The 18,898-nt window shown below is 45.1% G+C and overlaps 1 protein-coding gene across 1 annotated transcript in view; it reads right to left on the bottom strand.

Moving 5' to 3' along the window:
* LOC144822741 (uncharacterized) overlaps positions 1 to 18,898 on the bottom strand; it is a 2,085,503-nt gene that overhangs the window by 837,210 nt on the left and 1,229,395 nt on the right. Inside the window, exon 81 of the mRNA XM_078680596.1 lies at positions 4,415 to 4,655. Coding sequence (XP_078536722.1) covers positions 4,415 to 4,655 — 241 coding nt within the window. The remainder of the gene's footprint in view (positions 1 to 4,414; positions 4,656 to 18,898) is intronic.

Consider the following 18,898-nt stretch of genomic DNA (forward strand, 5'->3'; position numbering starts at 1 on the left):
TGTGGTGTTTGTCGCGTTTTTCCTGATCTCATAATCCTTGATTACTTACTCCAATTCCCGATAGTTAGTTTCCTATTTTAACTGGGGCAAAATCAGCAGATATTCCAGTGTAACAAAACAAGGGGCGCTGTAATTCTGCTTAGATAATGCAACTGCAGCTCACATCTTTTTAGCACCTGTTAGGCGGCTCCCACTGTACCTTGGGTCCTGCAGTAACCTTGAGTGACTTTTCAGTACAAAGCCGTGCATGGCCACCAGCCACAAGCCACTGTTAAACACACTCACTACTGCCAATCCCAACACGGTGGACTTACTAGCTCCCCAAATGCTGCTGCTTGTGCTGACACAACCTCTAATAAATTTGATGGGGGTCTCATGGGAGTCTGTGGGAGTCTGTGGGAGACTGGCTTACTCCCAAAACACCCCAAACGCTGAGCCGCGTTCTCCTCTAGTCGCGGCCGCAGCAGCAAGACAGATACGGTAAACACACCTGTGAGGGGGGGCCGTTTTCTAACTGCGGCGGCAATGGCGGCGGCAATGGTCAATGAACGGTCTGTAGCGGTCTGTGGTGGTGGTGGTGGTGAGCTGGATCCAGGAACAGGCGGTATACACGGTAGACGCGCACAGTACCTTCAGTTTTTAGCTCTCTCTGCGGCAGTCCTCCGCAGTCCTCCTCCGCCGCTTTTACCCGGCCCGAACACCCGGACTGTCAATAAGTCGCCAGAAGCCCGTTAAGCTCCTAGCCGCACAGCACACCTTCACTCCGTTCCGTTCCACTCCGCTCAGCTGCCGATCCTCTGCTGATCCTCTCCCGTGCTCCCAGCCTCTGCCACAGACACGTGCCTCCTGCCAGCTCCGGCGCTGCCGTAACACATGCAGCTTCAGCCGCGTTTGTAGCGCGACTCGCGGCTCCCGCCGCGTTGAAGTAACCCTTGCAGCTTTTGGGCACAACTTGCGGCTGTTGGCAAGCCGGTACGGGCCCCAATGCAGGGAATTCAGCGTGTAAGCGGCTGGAGCGGTTGGGGCTTTTCAGAGCGTTTTCGGAGCGGAGCGGTTTCTTCAGCGTCCTCCCGCTCCCGCTCTGCTTCTCTGGCTGCTTCTGGCTCCGGACCGGTCTGTCCGAAAAGCAGGACTGGAACGTATCTCTGAATTCGAGCACCTAATACACCCCCTTCGTGGGATATGTTATCAGTTGTCCATGTGGACAAATCTATGTGGGCAGCACCAAACGTAGCTTAAAACTCCGCATTCAGGAACACAGAAGGGCCATTTTCAAAGGAGACTTACAATACCCGATGACAGAACATGTTGCTAAAAATCACAGAGGTGAAGCCACCCTCTGGTTCCATGCTATTGAGCATATTGAGGTGGGGGCCATTGGAGGTAACAGACAACTTCACTTAAGACAATGCAAGTGAAAATGGATATGTAGACTTAGAAGCATCAACCAGGGGTTTAACACTGACCACGAAATGCATTTTTTTCTAGGGAATGGCTGAAATGTTTCTTCCAATCAAAAATGATTTATTATTGTTTTAACGGAGGATACCATGCAGTATACGTTGAGAAAGGTTAACGTTGTTACACTGCCTGATGCCAATATCAAGTGGTATGAAATCCGTAGTATATATACTGGGACGGTCTAGCCTTTGCCATAAATATGTGCGTAACATGTAGATATGTTAATATTCAACTGTTGTTCCCCTCCACATTAATACTGCATTGGATGATTTTCCCTTTTGAACAAACTAGGACTGTGACCCCTTAAATATTATTTGGCCTACACTAGCAATATGGGAAAAATGCACCATGTATATATTTTTACATTGACATCTCCCACACCAGCATTTTAAAAAGGGCGGTGCAGGCAATTGTATAACAATGCTGTTCTTCGGTGCTCATGTTAATCCATGTGATATGTGGGATGAGCTGGTAAGTTGCATTTTTACTTCAGCAACTCCCAGTTGATGACAACCTGGTTCACTAATTCTCATTTTTTGATTCTCCTTACATCCTCCCCTGTGCGGGTCTTTTGATGTATGTATGTATGTAAGCATATGGGTTTCTCTACTCCCTTGGATTGCCCTCACTGAAGTGGAGGACATTTGGACACATGCATGGATATTGAGTGATTAGGGAACTTTACCCCCCTTTTATGTATATGGGCAGCAGTTCACTCGCCCCTTTTATTTTTCATAATAAGTATACAAACACCCACATTGAGGAGTTGAGGTGACCACTTACATATGGCAGCCATTTTGGTTTCTCATGACATGAATGAACATGGATATTGAGTGATCGGGGTTTACCCCCCTTGCCCCCTGTATGTATATGGGCAGCGGTTTATTCTCCCCTTCTATTTCCGACATTTAATGAAATCACCCACTTTGAGGAGTTGGGTTGACCACTTATAAATGGCGGCAACCTCAGTTTTTCATGCCACGAGGGAACAGTATTAGGGACATCCCACTTCTTAAACGTGAATTACATCTCACTGGACCTGTAGAATTATAGGCAGTTACTGTCTCTGCGACATTTGTTTTTTTTATTCCGATAGGACGGTTGTAAGTTATGCTCACAGTGGACAAAATGTATCTGTTTAAATATGTACACAGTGTCCTATCAAAAATAACCCTGACAGTTGTCAAGTCCAAGTGGGCCGAGTTACCCCTGGTATGGGAGTATAACATCAGACAATAATGGGTTGTTTTGAAAATACCACAGTAACTGAATCCCTTCACTTGTCTTGCATCACGTACTTCACCATGGCAATGTATTCCGAAAAATATTTCAATTAAACTAAATTAAATAAACCAATCTAAACAAATGTGAAAATATTGCTAAAAATTATACCTTACAGCCCAGTCTGCGGGAGTGAGATTCTGCAGCTAAAGATGTACCGTTAACTCTTCATCAGAGTTCAATTCCTGTGGTATTTTCTTATTCAACATTAATATGTTCCTCGATTCCAGTCTCCTTAATTGGAGCGGTCTGTTTCCTCCCCTAGGGCTATTGGGGACAGCGTCAATGACAAAACATAAATCCTTTGCGTTACCTTGATGACATTGGTTAATATGTCTTGCTACTGAGTAGCTTTTGTCTTCATTGGCTATTGCTCTAAGGTGTTGCAGTAACCTGATGTGGACATTTTCTGTATAGTGCTGCCCACATATCGCTTGTGGCAAGTACACTCCAGTATGTACACCGCAAAATCACTTCTGCAGTTATATGTACATCTAATCTCAATTGGTTTTCTCTGCGTGGTGACTGTATGGACTTCATGTTACAGCCATAGCGGCATGCCTTGCATTCTGAGCATTTCTGAAATCCTCCATTGACTCTTAGCAATTTAGTACCACATGCGGCCTGCAGGGAGTTCTGCACCCGTTCCCTACGCATGGATATTGCCCTTCTGAATTATATAAGTGAGCACGTGGCATTTCAGGGCCTATGATGGGATCGCTTTTCACAATGTTCCAATTTTTATATCGAATATTGTGTGATCTGGCATGGCATGCCGAGTATCCTGTAATAAGACGTACTGGGCCAGAGTGGTCAAATTGTTTCTTACTATTACTAGGACCAAACAACATATCCTCTCTCTTTTTGGGTTTTGCTTTCGCATCTGCTGTCATTAAAACATCCTGACTGTAGCCTCATATGTTATGTTATGGTATGTTATTTTATTTTTATATAGTGCAAATCACCACTGGTCTCTAAGCGCTTCAGAGAAGGAGCAGGGCACTGCATGGCTGCAGGGCGGAAGATTAGACGGATATCAATGTCTCTCTAAACAGGTGGGTTTTCAAGAGCTTTTTAAAGGGGAGCAGGGCTGATTCTTTACGCAGGTTCTCTGGTAAATCGTTCCAGATCTGTGGCAGGAGAACAGAGAACGCACTGCCCCCTTTGGTCTTAAGGTTGTATTTGGAGGAGACTAGCCTACAGGTCTCCGCAGAGCGCAGAGCCCGTCCACGCACGTACTTTTGCACTCTGTCTTTTATATATTTTATTGCATCCCCATACACAGCCTTATGAGCTATATACAAGCTCTGAAAGTGCACCCGCTGTTCAATAGGCAGCCAGTGCAATTTATGAAGTAGGGGGGTGGCTCGCGTGCGCCTAGGGAGACTAAAAATTAACCTGGCTGCATCATTTTGTACAACCTGCAATCTCCTCAAAAGCTTCTGTGGGATGCCTAAATAAAAGGCATTCCCATAGTCCAGCCGGGAGATGACTGTAGCTGAGACAATTGAGTGTAAGACAGAGGTGGGGAGGAGAGGTACAAGTCTCCGTAGTTGCCTAAGTAGGCCCATACAGATGCCAACCACTGCCCACACCTGGCCAGACATAGACAGATCCGAATCGATTTTCAAGCCCAGACTCTTTACTACTGGCACTGGGATTGGTGCCACACCCAATTCTGAAGGCCAGAATAGTTCACACCAAGGGCTGTTTTGAACTGGAATGATCAGCACCTTGGTTTTATTCAGGTTGATTTTTAATGAATTGGCTGCCATCCAGTTAACAGTAAAACTGAGAAGATTTTTCACTGATTCTTGTGCCTGGCTGGTGTTGTCAAGACGGACCAGGAGTTGGGTGTCATCAGCGTAGTTAAAGACCTGGCAGCCTCTGCCTGTGAGCGCCTCCACCAAGGGCTGCAAATAGATGTTGAAGAGAAGTGGAGACAAAGCAGAGCCCTGGGGGACTCCACAGGACAGGGGACCCAGAGTCGACACCTGCTCCCCCATTTGTACTCTCTGGGTATGGTCGGTCATGAAAGATCTTAGCCACTGAAGTGCTTGCCCCTTTATGCCCATACTCGACAAACGGCTCAGCAGGATGTTGTGGCTGACCGTGTCGAATGCCGCTGACAGAGCTAATAAAATCAGAGCACTCGGATGTTTATTATCGGCTCTGATTCTAAGCTCGTCCAGTACTGACACCATCACCAGCTCAGTGTTGTGGTGTGTCCTGAACCCTCCTGTCTAGCGTGGAGCAAATGGTGGTCATCCAAATATTTTGCAAGGGATTTCAAGAAATGTTGTTCCAATAGTTTAGCAACGAATGGGAGCTGTGAGATGGGCCTATAGTTTTTTAAGGCTGACGCATCTGCTCTTTTTGAGCTTCACCCAATGACTCCTCACTGCTACAGTTGCGCTTCATGCGCAATCAGTCTGCATAGGGAATGCTGTTTTTGAGTCTGGTGGGGTGGAAGCTGCTGGCATGTAGAATAGAGTTGCCTGATGTTGGCTTTCTGCATGTTTTTGTCTGAAGCTTACTGTTCTCAACATATACCACAAGATCTAAAAAGTGTACTTATTTTGTGTTAATGTCATTGGTGAATGAGAGGTTCAAATCATTGTTGTTAATTTCTAGTGAAAATCTTTGTGCTGACTCTAGTGATGCGTTCCACAAGATGAATACATCATCAATGTATCTGGTCCAGAGGACCACATTCCTTTAAATGGTTGACCTTGAGCACCTGCTCGTCCCACCAGCCCATATGCAGATTAGCATAGCTGGGCGCAAAGCAGGTACCCATTGCCGTTCCCTGGATTTGTTTGTAGGTATGTTGGTCATACATGAAAAGGTTGTTATCAAGATACCATTCAGCCATGCTAAGAAGCATAAGTGTGAGCTGGTGTAGATGTATAGGTCTGATTCCCAAGTAATGTTCAAGGCTCTGATCCCATCAACGTGTCTAATGCTTGTATATAGAACTGTGACATCTAGAATCATAAGTAAATGCTGTTCATCCCAGGGCATGAAGTAGTGTGGCTCACTGGTTAGAGGCGGCAAACCCGAGAGCAGAGGACGGCCCGGGACCAGGGTTCGATTCCCGGCGCGGCAGGTTTCTGGACCAGGGTCAGCGGACTCGATAATTCTCTCGCCTCGGTGCCCACTCTGATCAGCGTTCACACTCGGCAACTCTGGGCATTAGCTTGCCTCATCTTCACTAACGGCCCCACCAGACCGCCGGGGATGCCTGGTCTCACCCTGGAGATACCCATTAAGGGACCATCTCTCAGGGAAGCCAGGAAGGGTTTCGCAGCGGTCGAAGCGCCTTGGGACCCTACGGGTAAGTAGTGCGCTATATAAATGCCTATACATTTACATTATATATTTTACGCATGAAATCTCCGGTGTCCCTTATGTATGAGAGTAAATGACATACAAGAATGTCAACTGGTTCTCCGCGGACCTCCAGACCTCCAAACAAACGTGCCGAAAACTAGAGAAGAAATGGTACTGCGCACAGAGTCCGGAGAACCACGCAGCCCACAAGGACGTTATGCGCCAACACCATCACCTCATCAGAGCCGCCAAAAGGACCTCCTTCAAGGACCGCCTCGACAACAACGCACACAACAACAAAGAGCTCTTCAACATCATGAAGGAACTCTCTAACCCTTGCTCCAAAAACAACGACAACCCGCCACCGCAAGACCTGTGCAAATCCCTGGCCACCTTCTTCCAATCGCAAGATCGCAGACATCCACAACAGCTTCGACAACCTGACTACCCCAACAGCCAACGACACCCCAGACCCCACAGCCACCACCTACAGCACCCCCCTGCTCACCTGGACCAACATCAACGACACCATCAAAATCATGAACACCATCCACTCCGGCTCCCCGTCAGACCTGTGCCCGCACCACATCTTCAACAAAGCCAGCGCCCCGATCGCACCTCATCTCCACAAGGCCATCTACATCTCCTTCGAGACCGCGACCTTCCCGGAGAGCTGGAAGCACGCCGAAATCAACGCCTTGCTCAAGAAACCCAAGGCAGATCCAAGGGACCTCAAGAACCTCCGGTCCATCTCACTGCTCCCATTCCCAGCAAAGGTCATTGAGAAAACCATTAATAAACAGCTGACCCGCTACCTCGAGGAGAACAACATCCTGGACCCGTCCCAGTCTGGGTTCCGCAGCACCCACAGTACCGAAACTGCCCTCATCGCTGCCACCGATGACATCAGGGCCCTGCTGGACAATGGCGAAACCGCAGCCGTCATCCTCCTGACCCTATCAGCCGCCTTTGACACTCTTGGCCACCACGCAAAAAGCGCACGCCTTCACGATGCAGGGATCCGAGACAAGGTGCTGGAATGAACCACCTCCTTCGTCTCCGGCAGAACCCAGAGTGTCCGCCTCCCCCCCTTCCGTTCCGAAGCCTCCAAGACTGTTTGCGGCATACCCCAAGGATCATCACTCAACCTGACATTATTCAACATCTACATGGCCCCGCTCGCCAGACTGCACGACCTCAACATCACCTTCTACGCTGACGACACACAGCTGATCCTCTCCCTCACCAAGGACCCCCCTCACCACCAAAACCAACCTCCAAAAAATGGAATGAAAGCAGTCACCGAATGGATGAAGAACAGCCGTCTGAAGCTGAACTCAGACAAAATGGAGGTCCTCATCAGCCTGGGATGACTCCTGGTGGCGAACCGCCCCGGGAGCAGCACCGGCACCCACCGATCACGCACGCAACCTGAGATTCATCCTCGACCCAACGCTCTCCATGACCAAGCAAGTGTACGCCATCTCATCCTCCTGCTCCAACACCCTCCGCATGCTCCGCAAAATCTACAAGTGGATCCCCACCGTCACAAGAAGAACGGTCACTTAGGCCCTCATCAGCAGAAGGCCGGACTACGGAAACGTCCTCTACGCGGGAGCCCCAGCCAAACTGCTGAAACGGCTGCAACACATTCAGAACGCCTCTGCCCGCCTGACCCTCGACATACCCCGAAACAGCCACATCACATCCGACCTGAGAGACCTGCACTGGCTGCCCTTCAACAAGAGGATCACCTTCAAGCTCCTCACCTATGCACACAAGGCACTCCACGACACTGGACCAGCATACCTCAACAGACAACTCACCTTCTACACCCCGAACCGACAGCTTCGCTTTGCCGACCGCGCCCTCGCTACCGTCCCCTGCATCTGAAGAGCGACCACCAGCGGCCGATCGTTCTCCTACCTCGCCGCCAAGACCTGGAACACCCTTCAATCCTCCTTTGGCAGACCCAAGATCTTCTAAGCTTCAGGAGGCTACTCAAGACTTGGCTATTCGAGCAGTAGTAGCATCCCCCCCCAGCGCCTTGAGACCCTCACGGGTGAATAGTGCGCTCTACAAATCTCATGATTGATTGATTGATACATGTTCTTGGAGAAAATGATCTATAAATCTAGATGTGTTTTTGAATAGCTCCCCATAGCGGAAATTATTGATTGACCCAATGGGTTACTAGCGTTTTTGTGCACCTTGGGAATTAAATACAGTATGGGTGTCACTGTATAATCAATTTAAAAAAAATCAAACTCTCCCTTGGACATCAGTCCCAGACCCCTTCATCTGTACAGCTCTGTGTGGAATTTCTCCTTTATACCTTGAAGGCTCATTGGACCCACTCTGCAGTAACAATCTCTATCCTGTAGTAGTCTGTGCACTTCTTTGGTATACATAGTAAGAGGCCAGAGTACATTGCCTCCTTTATCGGACCACCTTACAACTATGTCTTGTCTGTCCTTAACTTTGTTAATCACTTGACAATATTGCATTCTGAGATTGTGTTCTGTGTGCAAGAATGTGTTACTGGAGTCTATTGAAAGTTGTTTTAAATCACTTACCACATTCTCTGCATATATGTCCAAAGAGTCTCGGGGCATGATAGGCAGAAAGATCAATTTGGGTCTGATAACGTTCGTATACTGCCATATATATCTAGTCCCATTTCTACTGCTAGTTCTTCCACGAGTCTGTTCATCTGCTACGAACCTCCTTGTAGTACATCCAGATCTTGCAATAGTGACATGTCCTCAACTGCCAAGTGTCCAGTAAATGGGGTGTTGTCCCTTGCACTCAGCATGTGACTTGATTTTCCCCTAAAATATGTTTGCAAACATGTTTTTTGATGGGGCCACACAGAACGTTTTTCATTTGCAGAAATGTCTGGGCAGACACAAGTGTAAATCACGTAACCCTACTGGCATGCCCGTGGAACTTCCTATTTGTTATATGTCACAACGTTTTATATTTTTGTACTGTGCAAAATACCAATAATTTTTTTTTTTTTTTAAAGAAATATGTTTGGAATTTCAGGTTCCTTATAAAGTGAAAAAAGTAAATGCTACTTTGCAAAAAATGACAATCCTAATGTTAAGATATTTTCTTCTTCTTTGTTAAGATCCTTATCTGTAAGACTTATAACTGCGTGGTCAATGTACGGTTCACTTATTACTTGTGCCGTGTTGGTTTCGTGGTGTCTTTTGTACATCTCTCCCCAGCGTCAGCTTTTTCTATTGTTTTTCCTCTTTCTCTTCCCACTTTTCTCTTTGCTCTGTGGCCGAGGTCACAGATTGAAAGTCCTGTTCAAATGTAAAAAAAACATTGTTGTTCGATGATTGAAGGTGTGTCTCTCTGCTAATGCCCTCTGTGCCAGCGGCATTGCTCTCTTCTAGATCAGTTTCAACTTCCGAACTCTGTTCTGAACTGCGGTATCCGCCTGCTTTCGTAATGGGTGCTACACTTGCTGAGAGTTGGTGGTGTCCTATGTTATCAAAACGTTTTGAGAAAGTATAAATTCTCCCCTTCTGATAATCCAACTTGTCATGGAGGAATTGCGTCGCTTTCCGCTCTTTAATGGATTGTTCGTATTTTTGCAGTCTTGCTCATTTCTGTCTGTAATTTTGTTACTTCTTCTTTATTTGCAAACTGGTCAAGTTCTTTGAGCATGCCTTCTATTTGGTTCATTATTGCTCCTCTGTGGCTAACTGCATATTTTATGAGCAATTTTTGTTCGCATTTTCTTGGGGTTAAGATGTAACAAACATCGCTGTGGAGCATATGAGACAGACTATAAACTATTGGAATGTTTCACGAGTGTCATTTCAGAACTGTCCACAAACCCCATGACATTTTGCTGAGTTACTTTGGAAAATAGAGTTGTTCACGCTTGGTTCTATTTTATTAAGCATTTGTCGGATAGAGAACTCCATGGTCTATGATGTCAAAGTAAAGTACAACCGCTGGCTACAACCGCTGCCATGGTATTATCATTGTCAATGGCATTTTCATGAAAAAATACAAATTATAGCTATTAGAAAAGCACGATAACAAACAAATTATCTTACATTTAAATTAGGAATAACAGATTTTAGTTGTGAATAGATGCTTAATTCACCACTAGGTGCAAGAGTCCCACAGTTGTAACTGCAATACAAATAGAAATCGGAAAATTAACTATGCAAAGAACTTAATGATGCCCCAAATCCAAAATACAAAAATTGACATATCTAAGCAAGAGCTACTCTGTCCAAACATTTATTTTGGTGTTGCTTAAAAGAATAAACAGAAACGTTTTGCAGGGTCATCCCTGAACTTTTCTTTTTGCCCTCCTCCTTTATTTTGTCTGACCTGTTTCTGTTGGTTTTATGACTCTGGGCACTTTACCACTGCTGATCAGTGCTAAAGCGGCTGGTTTGGTTTACCTGTCAGACCCTAGTACCGTGCACCAGGAGTGCCCAGGGCAGGTGATCCAAATGCTGCTAGTGGGCTTGCAGCACTGGTTGTGCCACCCTCAGAAGCAGCCTGTAAAAGTGTGTCTAAGGCCTGCCGTTGCAGAGCCTGTGTGCAGACTGGTACTGCCATGCTGACTGGGCAAGTGCACCCACTTGCCAGTCCCTAAACCTTCCCTTTTCTTCATATCAGACACCCCCCTATGGTAGGCCCAAGGGCAGGGTGCATTGTAAGTATAAGTTTCTCCATAGGCTAGAATGGGTAGTTAGATTATTACATTTTATAATCCTAACTGACTTAGGGAACATGGTAGAAATTCGAGTTTAGTATGCCTGAACTCAGAATGATAAAATACATCTTTTAGTGAAGTTGGTTTTAACATTCTGTTTGAAAACACCACTTTTAGAAAGTAGGTATTTTCTTGTATAACTATCCAAGCCTGCCTCTGCTAGGTTGTGTATTCCTTGTCTGGAGTTTGAGTGACAGGGCTGGGGGATTCCAGTATACAGGATGAGTCCGCCCAGTTGTGAATAGAGAGATCTGAATCTAGATGGGAGGGAGGAGCTGCACCTGGGACCTGAAAAGGACTGTGCTTGCCGCCCACAGTGCTGGCTCCACCCCCTGTGGTACATCTGATGTCACTGCCCTGCACTGTAAAAGGAGAGAAGGAGTCATGTCAACTGAGTGCTCCAGGGCTGTACCTTCCCTCCACAATGCTGGCTCCACCTCCTGTCCGTCTGATGTTTCTGCACTGCACTGTGAAAGGAAAGAAGGAGTCATGTAAACAGAGTGCTCCAAGACTGACCAGAACTCGTTTGGATTAGGCAAAGGCCCCTCTGCTCTCAGAGGACAAAGGATTTTGGGGTATAAATAATGGGACCCTGATCCCTAGAATTTAGATCACTTTTGGACAACAAGAAGAAACCTTTGCTGAGGAGTGGGACCAGAGAGACTGAATAGAGACTATCCCTAAGCTGAAGTGCTGCTTGGGGGATTGGCCTGCAGTGGTTGCCTGACTGCCAAAGAAAGGAACTTTGTGTACTTTATTTCAACTTGTAAGGATCTCCAAGGGCTTGGAACAGAACTTGCCTCCTGCTGAAGTCTCGGGGACAACAGACTTCACTCACCAGCTCCCCAAGCGTCTTCCTGAAGTGCCTGTAATTGTGCTGGACTTTTTGAGGACCTGCGTGTCGCCAGGAGCTGGGAGCGCGACTGAAGAACAAGAAGCATGTCGCAGAACTGCCGCAGCTGCTTCACAACACAAAGCGCCTCGCCGGAGGAGAGGATCGACGTTGCAACAGATGCCGCCGCATTCCTGGGAAGCATGTCACAGGAGTAGAGGATCGACGTTGCATCAGACGCCGCTGCATCTCCGAGAAGCGTGTCACGGCTCATCGCCTGGGAAGAGGACCGACGTCGCAGCAGATGTCGCTGCATCACCAGGAAGAGTGTGGCAGGGCCTGTCGCGGCTCGCATCGCTGTGGAAGCAACTTGCATCTCCAGGAGTGAGGATCGGCATCGCAGTAGACGCTGCATCACTGGGAAGCGTGTCGCAGGGCCTGTCGGGACTCGCATTGTGTCAAGCCTCTCGCATCGCCGGGGGAGTGGATTGACGTTGCAGCAGATGCCACCCCATCACAGGGCAGCTTTTCGCATCAAGGAGAAAGTGCCATCTTTGTTTCTTTGCACCCGATCTTCGACGCATCACCGTCCTTGCGTGCCATGGACTACCGCATCACATTTTTTGCACCCCCTGTGTGTCACATCTAAAGGTACATTGTCTCAATGTGTTGCATTTTAAGATCTAAAGAGAACTTAGCTAATTCGACCATTTTAAGTACAGTATTGTGAATTTTTGTCGTTTATGGTCTTGTGATAAGTCTATATAAAGAATACTAATTTTTGATTAAAAATCTGTGTTGTGTCCATCTGTGGTGTTGTCACTGGATTAGTGTATGTGTTCACAAATGCTTTACAAACTGCCTCTGAGATAAGCCTGTCTGCTCGTGCCACGCTAACAAGGGGGTGAGCATGGGCTATTTTAGGAGTGTACCCCCTTACCCTGCCTAGAGACAAGGGTCCCGATTTGTCACAAGTACCTACATGTGCCAACTAGGGACCCCAAAATCTAACAGAAACTTTGTTAAAAAAAATATAAACTAAGTAAAATATAGAGAAGTGCTCATAATATAGGAGGGCCTATAGCAGCAGCATCTATAAAGCTCTAGGTGTTTTAGCTCCATACCCGATAGACTCACACCAATACTTACACAGCAATTCACGTGAGGCTATTTACAGTGTATATTTGTTTTCTTAGCAATTAGGCATTCAGTGACCTGTTGCAGCAGAAGTGTTAAGAAGTGGATCCCACTGGTGACGGAAAAAGAAGCATGTCGATATGCCCCTGGGTTAACATGGCAGACAAACTTTGCCTGTGCAAAATTCTGTTGTCAGGCTTATGAGTAATGCTGAAAAGATCAATGATTTTAGATCTGAAGTTCTAATATCAATGGTGAGCTTCAGTCAATTGACATGCTGGTGTAGCGCGGGTAAGGTGGTGGGAGGGCTCCTTCCAGCTACCTGGCAACAGTCTGCCTTTCTTACTTAAAGACATGAGGGACAGGTGGTCTGGTGGGGAAGACAATTTAGAACATGTTATGTTAATAGTTTTTTAAAGCATTTGATTACCCAGAGGTGTCTTGGCGCTAGCAGCAGGAGCACCCCTGAAAAAAACCCATTTGAAATGTATTGTTAAAAATCCAGGTTTTTACTTGCTTTCTAAAGGAAAGCAGTGTGGGAGCAGATTTGATATGGAGTGGGAGTGAGTTCCAACATCTAGTTCACGAAGGGCGAAGCTGCTTCCACCCCACTTTGATTTCTTAAATCTGGGAACTACAACACTTTTTTACTCCTGAGAGCGTAAAATTCTATTTGCCCGCTGCCATTCAAACGATTGTTTTAGGAAAAGGGGGCCATATAATGAAGTGCCTTGAAGACCAGGCAGAACACCTTAAACTTTATACGATTTCTGACCATTAGCCAGTGAAGATCCTTGATGGCCTGGGAAATGAACTGAAACTTGGGAATTCCAAGGAGTAGCCTAGCAGGCGCGTTCAGCAGAATTTGCAGTTTATTCAAATACTGTTCCTGTAATCTCAGATAAAGACCATTACAATAGTCAATTTTTGACAGCACTAATGTGGTAATGACTGTTTTTTTGCGCTAATAGGAATAAAAGGTAATATTTTCTTAATAAGTGTTTAGGTTTTGAAGGAGGATGAACTCACTGAGTTCATTTGACTAGCGTAATTTAGTTTGTTATCAATTAAAACTCCCAGATTTTTTGCCTTAATGGCTGGAGCTCAACCATCTCCTGCAGCCAGATGGAAGGTGATCAAAACCGGGGTTGTTTCCAAACAAAATCACCACAATCTTACCCACGCTTTATTTTAGACTGTGATTGCTCATTCAACGGTTGATTGCACACATGCAATCGAGAAACTTAGCTCCGATCTTAAGGATCTTGTAATATGCCTGTACCACTATTTGTGTGTCATCTGAATACGATGTAAGGGAGCATCCAAAGGACATAATCATGACATAATCATGCACAACAGGTCACAAGAAGGTAGGATACTTGGGAGAATAACCAGCATAGCATAGTGTTGAAAGTGCTCATACTTCACATATTTAAAACTGGCATTTTGATAATCATTTTCGCAGACAATAAAAGATACCCTTCAATTTACAAGTTTACCAGTTGACTGCAATGCAGTTTTTGCCCGTTTTACATTTAGCTCTGGTGTCACCCATTCCCAGTGTTCAAGGACAAGGCAAGATTAGCCAGCTAAGGGCCTAATTATGAGTTTGGCGGTGCGGCACCCAGTTCACCCTGCTGTGGCACCGCCAAAGCCATGGTCAGGCAGCCTGCCAGATTAGGAGTTTCCTCCAGTCTGGTGAACTTTGTTTTTGATGTTCCCACGACGGTGCCCTGAAAAAGGGCGCCACAATGGGAACACCAAAAACAGTTTCTGCATGGCATGTACTCAAAAGTCCATGCCGTGCAGGAACTGGGATGTATTCACCACTTGCGGAGGAGGCACAAGGCCCCCTTTGTTTCCTCTCCGCCACAGTGTTCACGGAGTAGAAACTTCCATGACACCACTGGTCGAAAGGAATCTCCTACTATGCTTTGCGGGACAGCGGAAGTCCCGCCAAACAAATTGAGGCCTCCTGATCGCCAGAACACTGCCAGGGAACAGCAGTTCCCTGGCGGCTGCGGCAAAGCAATGGCGGTCTGACTGCCCTAATAAACCCCATTAGGTAAGTTTTCCTTGCATCTCCCTTTATTATTCTTCCGGTTGACTAATGTATAGATGCTACTAAGAGTCTACCATTCTTGACATCCACACGGCCTCTTTAAGTAATTGAGTTACTCTGATACCACGGTTTTCACGGTCTACCAGAGCACGGCGAATTATTGGTGCCGTTTCTACCTATCGCCCTTCCTATCAAGAGAGCCTGGGTAAGCCATCACCTTGTTTTATCCCTTTGTGCTTATTTTTATTATATCGATTGGCCCGTCTAAGTCGCTGTTAATTTTACAGATCCTGATTACTCTAGTATGAGTTTCTAGCTACTCCTCCTCATCCAAGGTTATTTTATATCGGATCACTTTGAGTTCCTGAGACCAACTTTCAATTAAAACCACCCTCACTACATATCAATGGGGAGTGGGGTACTTACTTTTTTACTATGGGCTTCTGGACACTGTAAATACCAGTGAGGCTATGAATTAATATTATGCCTCAGATTCTAATTTCGTTCTAATTGACTAGGACCTAAAGTAATCAATTGTTACTGCAAATACTGCAGAAAGTCGAACTGAGCGTATTCCCCAATAGGGTAAGCCTTCCCCTTAGCACTTCTTCCACTGGTGCCATCACATATACCAGCTTAGGAGCCCCGATTCATGTAATTAACAGGAGCCTAACCCGTAACCCATACCAGGAAGATTGATTCCACTCAGCGTGCAATTTATTAGTGTTGCCGGGTAACCTTAATTGACATTGTCACCCAAACCCACAGTTTTCTTTCCCTTCATTCGAATTAAAACTATGTCTCACTTCTAGTCTCCAGCATTTCCACCCTGAAGAGACCCTGTACTACGAGAGGGTCAAAACAACGTCGACAACTAAAAAGGGAGAGCTCGAACAAATAAGGATTTGTTAACTTTGAAATGATAGTATCAGATTTATAAGAGACTCCCCTTTCTTTTACCAATAACCATTGTCTTTTTCCGTATTAGCACCACATAAATACACTGCTTTGGTTATTGGCACTTCACTGGGGTCACAAAGTCAAGTCCAAATGTGGAAATGTATATAATGTAAATACACTAGTTTTTTATATTTCTCCTGATACTGAAATACTTTTGTGCAAAATAAATTATACTCACTTTGGCACAGCTTAAAATATTTGTTATGTGGGTGTCTATAAAACTGTCTATAAATATCCCTGCTACAAAAGTGACATACCTAATTTAATTATGGTTAGATTTCTCATTTGCATTAGTTGTGTTTGAATCACACAAGATAAATATAATCCTTGCTAAAAATCATATTAATTGTTTCAAATGAGTTCCTTGTGAACATTGTTTTTGCTTGATCAGCATACACAGTTTGCAAGGACATATGGGCGGCTCTTGTTCTTTGTGATTATTCTAATAGACCCCAAGAGTCTGGTTGTCCGTGGACTAACAAACTCGTAATTAAGCCCTCAGTTTTTCCCTAGAAGCAGAAAAGGATGACCCGTGGGCAACTTCCCAAGGATAACACAATCAATTCCACTGTCCCTGTCCTCATCTAAATTACTCTTCACTTTTTTATTAACTGTAGTCACAAAAATCTACCTATCCCACAAATCCTCCCTTCCTTGCACGTCATGGTCCCAATTATTCCTGCAGTGATTTAAACTTCTGTCAGTAATTCGAAAGAGCCCTTAATCCTCACTAATTCACATTTGGAAAATCAAATGAGCTAATATTGCTATTCTACTCTAAGGGTTAAATTACAAGTGGCTCCTTCAATTGCCATTCCCGAAAACACCTGCTTGCGCAGGAAACCCAAATCTAAGTGGTGCCATGTTTATCGCACTGAGTCAATAGCAGATGTGATCAAATGTACACTCTCTTTTAAATTTAATCAGATGAAAGCTGCAGGAAATGAACAGGAAAAAATGCCAGGTATTCACAGAAACATCAGGATTTTCATGCACTATGCACCAAAATCTGGAAGTAAGACATAATATGTAATAAATATCTCACCCGATAAATTGCAAAAACATCACTATAGGATTCCCATCAGGTGTGATAATTGTACCATTAAGGACCTGATTACAAGAAGATGTGCTATTTAGTTCACCTGGTAAATAATGATACATTGGGATTCGCTATTTATCAGGTGTGACAAATAGCACCGATTATGAGGTATTGGGGAATAAGGAATGTCTTCTTTCCTGTAATCCTACATACCTCTCAGGGAATCTCCGCTGAAGTCATAAGCACTGAATAGCCCAGCCCATGTGTGAGGATCCCAGAGCACCTCCTTACACTATATCTTATTAAGTGTAGATGTTCACCTTTCTTCAGCAAGGCCTGGAGAGTCACTTAAGACAGTAACATTTTGTAGTCTACAAGAAGGCTATATTGGCCAATTGCTTCAGATTGCATTTGAAAAAGTGTAATATATATGTAAAAAAAATAGGAAAACTAACTGGAATTGTGTTATTTGACGATGGGGCATATGTATCAAAAAAGAGTTTTGCAATTCTCAAATTGCAATTTTTATAGAATCACAATTAGAGAATCGCAAAATGCAATGAATGTAGAATTTGCTAAAAATTTAGCAAATCCTACATATTCCTTATTTGCAAATCGCAAATTGAGATTCACAAATAAGAAATACCTTCCCTTTCATACCTATGGGCTAGGAGGCCCAAAGGAATGAATGGGAAGACATTCTCAATTTGTGATAACCAATTAGAGAATTCAAATTGAGAACGCAATTTCAAGGGTGCAAGGGTGTCATACGGACACCCTGTTGCACACATGAAATGAGGATGTGTGCATATGTGGCGCAAATACATGCCCTAAGGGCATGTATGCGTGCCGCATGGCACTTTGAAAAATGCCAAAAAGTGCATTTTTCAATGAAATTGCATATTACCATCAACTTGAAGTTGGTGGTAATTTGCAATATCTTAAGGAGAAAGTGTACAATTTGCGATTCCTTAAATGCATTTGCAAAATAGGGAATCGCAAATTGTGCGATTCCCTATTTTGCAAGGGCCTTTTGGGATGATTCTCCCCAAAAGGTTTTTTCCCGTTCGCAAACGGCCCGATTCTGAGAATGCAAACAGGAAATCTGCTTCATACATATTCCCCTCCGTCAATTTCTTTCACAACCCTTTTTTTAAATAGAAAAAGATGAAGAAGGAGAGGACAATATAGCCTTATGGGCTGCAACTGTGCAGATATGCAAACAGAGACTCTGGGCCTTTAACCCTTTCGATGCGTCGGATGGCCCCCGGCCGTCCGACGTCACGGTGGGCGTGTGCGGAGGACGGCCGGGGGCCGTCCGAACCACGCCCACCCATTATTTCACCCGCATCGCGGTGGAATTTGCGCCGCGGTCAACGGGTTAAGGTCTCACAGTCCAACAGTATCACATCATCCCCAGCAGGTGGCAGCTACCTCAGTTCTTTTTACAGAGACAGTGGAAGTATAACGTGAACGACCATTAATCATTTCTGCCTCTTTCGCCGGGGAGGAGGGCGAGCTGCTTATGATTTCAATGGATATTCCCCTGAGAGAGTACTAGGATTACAGGTAATAAACTATTCCTTCTTTCTCAGGTGATCTTCATTGATAATCATAAAAGCTGAAGAGTAGCAAGCCCATCCCTAAAACTACAGTGGTAAAGAATAGAGAATACCCTTAGACCAGATTCAGCAAATAGATTCCTCAGAGAGGCCTGTCCTACTTGAGCATCAATACGATACAATAGTGTTTGGCAAAAGTGTGAATAGATCCCCAAGTACCAGATTTACATATTTCAGCGATGGGTATATTCCTCGTTAAAGCCACAGTGTTCACTTTACCTTTAGTGGAATGAGCTTTGGAGGTACCTGATAGAACCATATTTTCTTTTGAGTAGCATAATAGGATGCAAGACATTATCCTTCTGGATAGAGATAGTTTAGATGCAGAAACAGCATTTACAACACGGCATGAACCATGCATGCCATAACAACAAATGTGTTACCACGCATGCCTTTACAACTTACGATGCACATCCAC

Source organism: Lissotriton helveticus, chromosome 3_1 (assembly GCF_964261635.1).
Source record: "Lissotriton helveticus chromosome 3_1, aLisHel1.1, whole genome shotgun sequence".
NCBI classification, from domain to species: Eukaryota; Metazoa; Chordata; class Amphibia; order Caudata; family Salamandridae; genus Lissotriton; species Lissotriton helveticus.